Here is a 7737-nt window from a genome sequence, read left to right as displayed (position 1 = left end):
CGCAAAAAAATGCAAATGTTAAAGTGCTCATTATGATGATGAAAGCATTTTTAACTCATTGTCTGCCATTGACGGCCATGGACTTCCAAGACGTCTATGGCTGTCAATGGCAGCTAATGATTTGAACCGCTTGCTAGTTTGCTGCTCAATACAAAAAGATGAATCTGAATATTTTTTAAGAACTATTTTTCCAGTAAAGGTGTGAAATACTGATTTATTAGAAACATGGTTAACCCTTTATAGGGCACTCATTGAAATATTATGAAATTGGGGGGATGGAACACAAACTTGAGAGTGTTATTGAGGGCTCCAAGTATATTTCAGATTTTTATTAATTTCAATCATTAATACAATTAATCATTTAATTTTATAATAATATATGAAATAATAGGTGGACCTTAGTGTTATTTAACAAATAATAAAATCATAAAATTTATCATATAAATGATAAAATATCAAAATTATTACTATCAAATTTAAGCTAAGGTAAGCTTTTAAAATGACTAAAAATAGTAACTTGTCCCATAAAGAGTTCAATTTGTCAATTATTATTTCATTTATATTTTACATAATTTTATCTATACATCAATAACTATCTTGCTTACAAATGTCTGTGTAATGTTATTTAATTGTAATGTTGAAATGTATTGAATAAATAATAAATGAATAAATAATGTATCATTAATAATATATTTTTTGTATTAAGTAATGCTGCAATGATTAATTGATTAACTCGAGTAATTTGATTAGAAGAAAGATTCGAATTAAATTTTGCTGCTTCGAGTATTCGTTTAATTAAAGTGGCGTTGTAATGGTTTGTTTTGAAAGTGTTTGCATTTAGTTTTATTGATACGGGTACTGCCATTTAGTGGTAACAGTGAATATGACATAACTCATTTCACATGGCTGTATCCAGCTGCTCCCTGTTAAGACCAATACAAGATAAGTTTTTGTTTGCGCTAGTGTTTTTTATTTTTTTTAATGCATTCGTGATTTAGTTTATAGGTATATTTTAGCTGATTTTTGTGAGAATATGTGTACGAACCATTTGTTAAGAGCATTATTAAAAAAAAAAAAAAAGTTCAGATTTTATAGCATTTAAGCTAGCGGACTTTTGCTATGTAAGTTAGCCAATTGTTCTTTTGCTGTACTTAGAACCTCATTTATTTATTTTTTTATAGCGTCTGAGGATCATCTTAGGTATTTTAATTTTTTATGATCCTTATCCGATTACTCGATTATTCGAACTAACTAGTTCATCGATTAATTAACTACTAAAATAATCGATAGCTGCAGCCCCTAGTATTTATAAAGTTTAAAAAGATAATAAAAAGGAACATTTACTGCCCCGCCAAAAAAAATAAAAAATAAAAAAATAAACTTCTAGGCTACCTAAAAAAATGAAAAAGAACATATCCAGTTTTTTCATTGTCTATTTAAAATAAAAATAAAAACAACAAATAAAAACACCAACTCCTATGATTAACTTATTGGCTGCCATTGATGGCGCGAGATGTCCAATCTGCCACCCTCCCACTTCAAAGTGAATGGACATTTACTAGTAGCATTTAAATTCACAGCAGAAGGATGAAAAAAAGCACCATCGTTGAACATCTACCATCGTCAATGGCACTATATATGTTAAAGGGAGGGCGTGTATGTTTATAGTCGTTAGCACTTTAAATGCCTCATTATGACATACCTCAGCAAGATGAGATGGTACAAAGGTGACAAAGATTCAGCTAAGGCCTGGGAAAAAGTTTATATCGTAGGATGACATAACATAATTTTCAAGCTTCCGTACAAACTGAAAATGGGTAAAATTGTTAGATCCAAAGTTGTTTACTTCTAATGACTTTACATTACGTGTGTCCATTTTCATTGATTAGCGTCTTCGGGTGCCGGTTCGGTAGGTGTATCGGGCGGAACCTCGGGCGGAAGCTCAGCCGGAGGCTTGACCTCGACGTCTGCCTGGCCCTCGGCCTGGCCCTCGACCTGACCCTCAGCTTGGCCCATGGGCTGTCCCTCATGCTCGCTTTCGGCCTCATGTGACGTCAGACCAGTGATGCATTTTGGAAACCACTTGAGAAGCGTGGTGGAACCTGGCTCCCCCCACTCGCCTTCTGCACGGTCCTAGGAACAAAGAGTTCCATAGACATGAATAAATTGGCAAAATTTTAGATATCTTCTTTTAGGTGAAACTTTGGTGGCTAGTATACTTTTCATCCGTGTCGTTAGTGAGTGCGACTTTCAACACAACATGTTGATGACCCCGAAACGCAGTGTCAGCAATAAAATCAACTTTCAAGAATATTTCTAACAATAAGTTGACATTGAGCGTTTTTGTTTCCCATCATTCTTGAGGGGAATTCTAAATCAGGCTGCTTAGGCAATATTTTCGCCAAGATCGTCATCCATAATATGGTACGCGCGCCAGTGTCGTGCCAATGTAGTTATCTCAGTCAAAAATTGTATCCCATGAGCGGAGCCATATGAAGGTAGATTTGTGTCTTTATTATTCAATAAAAAAGTTGCTTTAATAAAAAAAAGTGGCTTCAATCCAAATACTATTTTCAACCCCCCCATAAAAGTCGCTTCGATCAAAAAAAAAAAAAAGTGTTTGAATGAAAAAATAAATTTGAAAATCAAAAAAATGCATGTGAGAGCTATTCTTCTTTGATATTTAATTTTTTAATTTTTATTTTTTTGATTGAAGCAACTTTTTTAATTTAAGTAATGTTGATTTGTGTTTGGGCCACATTTTGGCTCGGACATTTTTATTATTCAATCAAAAAATAAGTTGCTTAAAAAAAAAATAGATTTCAAAAAGAAAAATCACTTCAATCAAAAAAAAAATAAAAATAAAAAAAATTTCAATCATAGAAAAAGTATTTGAATGCGAAAAAATATTTGAGATTGAAAAATTTGCATTTGAACACTTAATTTTTCATTGAAAAACTTTTCTTTGATTGAAGCAATCCTTTTTGTGTTTGGGCCATATTATGGGTAGGACATTTGTGTCTAAATCACTCAATCCCAAAAAAAGTAGCTTCAATCAAAATAATTAAAAAAAAGTATTTTAAATCAAAGAAAAAAATCGTTTGTAAAATAAAATTCCCCTTCCCTAATATTTTTGTTGTTGTTTTTAAATTATATGCAGAGCAAACTAAGATGCTAGTCATATTATCGGTTCGAAAAATAATTTTGATCCATTATAAAAAAGTTTTTTTTCATTGATTTTTGTAGCAGTTTTATTGCTTTACAACCTTTATTTATATAGGAAAGTCAATTATATGCAATGACACTTTTAGGCCACCAGGGGGGCCTGGCCCCCCTGATCCCCCCCTTTAAAATCCGCTAATGTATACAGTCCACAGGTAATGAGGTGATGTTGGTGTTGCCTTTACCTGCTCTATTTGGTGGTATTCACCATGCTGCTCGCAGCCAATGTCAAAGATGTACTTTCCTGGACCAGATGGCTGCAAAACAAAGAGGAAAAAAATGGCAAGAAATTCTTTTTGACGATTTGAAAAATGGCTAATCATATGACTGTTATGGTGACAATGATAATAGATGAATGCATTTTCTGTTGTTGATATGATTAAACTTGCATTGTTTTTGTTTATGTACATATTTTGAAGTTTTTTTTTTTTTTTTTTATACTTTTTTTTTTAATCGTCATTATCGTTTAAAAATATATTCAGTTAATTTTTTAAATGTTTTGGTCAGAAATGTTTTTATCGTTTTCGAAATTAAAGAATATTAGTGTTTTTGTTTTTTTGTTTTTAAAAGCACATTAACTTTTTTATTTTAATTTTTTAACTCACACTATTCCTAATATTTTATAATTATTTTTAAAAAATGTTTTAATTACAAAAATGGAATATTTATATTGATTATTTTTTTAATGTTTTTTTTTTTAAACTTTAAGAAACAATGTGTGATTTCTTTCTTTAAACTCACATTATTATTGACAAAGTTACTGCTGTATCTATGGTTAGCGTGGATGAACTCTCCGACAGACTCAATCTTGCCATTCTCCCAGGTGCCAGTGTACACTGAGCCGGTGTCATGGTAACGATAGGTGCCCTCACCATGTCTGCGTATAAAACATGTTTTCAGCTTTTTAACAATCATATTAAAGAAATAACCCAAAGCTAAAACTAAAACTAAAAAAGTACCTCATGTGATTGAGCCACTCTCCAACATACGTGTCCCCATTGGAGTATGTGTAAACACCATGACCTTGTCTCAAGTCTTCCGCCCAAGAACCTTGTTGACAGAAAAAAAATTAAAGAAACAGGCTTAGACATTAAATCCATTTAGACTGGAACGGATGGCAGCAACGAATGAGTTGAAGGTACTAATAACTCACCTTCATATTTAGATCCATCCGGGTAGTAGAAGATGCCTTGTCCATGTTTCATGTTCTGGTGGTAGTCTCCGACATATCTCGCCCCATTCACAAATCGGTAAGTGCCCTAACAATAGAAAGCATTCATTGTAGTCATTTTTAGTGTATATGTTCTTTTTTTAGCACTCCAATGTTTTTTTTTTTTTTTTTTTTTTTTTTTTTTTATACCAGCTGTTGTCATCCGAGTAAGGCTGATTACACCATGTAACACATATTTTATTCCCAGGTTCTCAGTGGTATTTCCTAGTAGGGCTGTGCGATATGGCCTTAAGTACGTATCACGGTAAATTGAGGAGGTTTACCTCGATAACGATAAATGACGATAAATTGTAAACTGTTTCTCGTTGATTTATTTACCAGCTTTCAATTTAACATATTTAACAATTGTACATGCACTCTAAACATTAAAGATATATTTTAAAAAAATTGTAAACAATAAGAATTCAAGTATGACCATTTATAACAGCTTATATGACTTGAACAATGTACAACATTATAAAAATGAATATGACGACTGTGCAAACATGTCATTATAACAAAAATGACTTAGTTTGAAACGGTACACTTCAAACAGACAACTTATTGTTAATGGCTGCTGTGACATAATTACTCAACACAAGTGTTTACGTCAAGGTTTTAGTTTTTTTTTCTCAGAGCATTTTTTAATACATGCACGTACATATGCACCCACCACACAGACACATACACACATTAAAGCTATATTGCTCTTTTGCCAATGAAACATTTAAGATTTTGCACAGAATAAAGCTAGAACATACAAAAGAATAGCTGTGGCCATTAAATGGTCATATTATAGGCTTCACTGTTGGATTATAATTTATCACGAATGCTTTACCATCATAAAAGGGATACCAAAGAAATCACACAGATAGAAAATAACGCGTAACACTAATTGTTAGATGCAGTCCGTGTCCAATCAATCCACTCATTAAGTTCAGCCGTTTTGACCAGGTTAGAGCCGCTATCTGACTCTATCACATTTATTTGTAGCTAGTGTTAGCCTGTGGCCTGGCTTCCAGTAGAAAGCAGTGAAAGCACCCTCTCCTGAAATCGTGAGAACCAGGGAAGAATGCGGGCGAAAGCCAGTTTGGAGGCCGCCAAGACTCGACTTAATGTCAGGTGTAAGTTGGGCGAAGCTCCCTTAAGCCCGACTCCATCACGTTTGCTTGTAGTGATAGCTGCTAGCGTTAGCCTACCGGGCTTCTGTTTGTTTGAATTCCTGATAACTATGTGACTTCATACGTAAGCACACTGACTGCTTTCTTAAAGGGGAATGAACATAGCCGAGCAACAGAGTTAAAGCGGGATAAAAAGACTATATTTTTTTGTTTTATTAAAATGATCAAATTTACCGATATGGTCAAAATTACATCGGTTATCGTGAAGAATTTCGGTAACGATAAATTTTCGGTATATCGTCCAGCTCTATTTCCTAGTTTGTTTTTTTTTTTGTCGCATTGACCTATAAAAACACTTTTGTTTCCCAAAAAGTTTGGGTTTGTGGTAATGATTTTCCAATTCTATTTTCCAATTTTCTTTACTGTTCAACTTTGGAATGCTTTATATATATGTACATTTTCCTGCTTATTTCATAGACTAGGTTTGACCTGAACCACGAAAAAATGACATTCAACATAAATATTTTCTGCATAACTAGGATGTAAAATCAGACACTTTTAATATAACTTCCAATTTCAGCAAAACCAAACTTTTACTTTTTAGTGGTACTATTTCCAATTAGTTCGGACCAAAGCAACACAGATAAAAAATTATGCCAGGGAAAAAAATTGTATTTTTTTTCTGTAACATTGTGTTACTGTTGGCTTTTGCTTCTTTGTGCTTGTTTATTTATTTATTTAAATTAAAAAAAAAAAAAAAAAAAAAAAAAAAAGAAGAATATGGGCATTTAAAAAAAAATGTTTTTTCTAGGTTACAGCCAAAACTCAGATTTGAAACTTTTGATTATCATATTAGCCACTTTGAAGCAGCCACTCGAAGAGTACAGACGCACTCTTCAGAGCTCCTGAAGCACTCCATTGCAACGTGAGCGTTGTGTTTAACCTGCTGTGACATGGAGCTCCTTGACTGGACACTCAGCACATTGGACCAGATATTTACTACAATGAGACCTACACCAAACCAACGGCTATTTAACACAAACATGCTAGACTGTGCATCCCGGGCTGTTGGGGGACGGGTATCGATAAGCATTTTCTTTTTTCCTCGTCTTCCTTTGTCTGTGATCGTCTTTTTCAGGCAAATTATTCCATAGTCTGTGTCAATGTTTCTCCTTTCTGGCCAAACTATCCCACACTCTGTAACTGTCAATGATTGATGATGATGACAATGACAATACATTCATTCATTCATTCATTATATAAAGTTATTATTATTTTTTTAAAAACTATTTTTAATGCAATTTTTTTAATCCAAGTGTTGTCTTAAATATTTGAATTTTTGAATGAATAAATACATTTAGAAATGGATAATAAAATGTTACTAAAAACAAAACAAAACAAAAAAATAATGAATAATTGAATTAAAAAAAAAAAATCATAGTATTTAATTGAATGTCCTGTAAAGAGTTAAAGCCTTACTAGCTGCACATAAATATGGCCATGTGGGTAGTAGTTGGCGACCCAATTTTGGGTTGCCACCCACCACTTGAGGACCCAAGATTTTAAAGTAACATGCATGTTTTTGGAATGTGGATGAAAACTGGAGTAGCCTACCAGTAAAAATACACACAAGCAGCATGAAATTCGAACAGGGTGACTTGCAAACCACTTAAAACATTTGTTAAAATGACGACAAATTAGGAATATTAGCATGAAATTATTCTAAACACATAACTACTAATAGCATCAATTGCTAACGCTACCTTGCCATGTCTTTTGCCACGTTCATATCGTCCTTGATAAACGTCTCCTTTCGGCAGAACCGCTTTCCCCATTCCATGCCTTTCTCCAGCCTCATTTCTGTCCCCTTCATATTCCTGTCAAATTTGAAAATTACGACAAAGTATGGAAATGAACACCACCGACATGATAGTGTCACCTAGGTTACCAGACATCAACTAAACATTCAATTAATTAGTTTCTCACCCCAAGTTTTTTGCGTTCCTCGTCAAACTCGTCAGAATCTATATCGGACATTGTTATTAAGTCACTTTAAAAGTAAAAATATTCAACTTTAAGATGCAACCATTAGAAGCGCCGAGGCGCGTGAAAGCGTCGCAGCTTCCAACCCGGAAGTTTGCATCGCAACAATAACTGTTAGCATATGTTAAAAAAAAAACAAAC

General features: G+C 33.3%; 1 protein-coding gene across 1 annotated transcript; it reads right to left on the bottom strand.

Annotated features, from left to right (window-relative positions):
* Nucleotides 1-1379: 1379 nt before the first annotated feature.
* Nucleotides 1380-7689, bottom strand: rsph1 (radial spoke head component 1). Its single transcript, XM_057852994.1, has 7 exons — nucleotides 7540-7689; nucleotides 7317-7430; nucleotides 4376-4481; nucleotides 4182-4272; nucleotides 3964-4099; nucleotides 3408-3479; nucleotides 1380-2133 (listed from the first exon to the last, which is right to left on the bottom strand). Exons 1-7 carry the CDS (start codon nucleotides 7588-7590, stop codon nucleotides 1879-1881), a joined length of 825 nt encoding a protein of 274 aa, XP_057708977.1. The 5' UTR covers nucleotides 7591-7689; the 3' UTR covers nucleotides 1380-1878.
* Nucleotides 7690-7737: the final 48 nt, after the last annotated feature.

The sequence above is a fragment of the Corythoichthys intestinalis genome, chromosome 12 (genome assembly GCF_030265065.1).
Source record: "Corythoichthys intestinalis isolate RoL2023-P3 chromosome 12, ASM3026506v1, whole genome shotgun sequence".
NCBI classification, from domain to species: domain Eukaryota; kingdom Metazoa; phylum Chordata; class Actinopteri; order Syngnathiformes; family Syngnathidae; genus Corythoichthys; species Corythoichthys intestinalis.
This window is presented reverse-complemented; position numbering and strand designations above follow the sequence as displayed.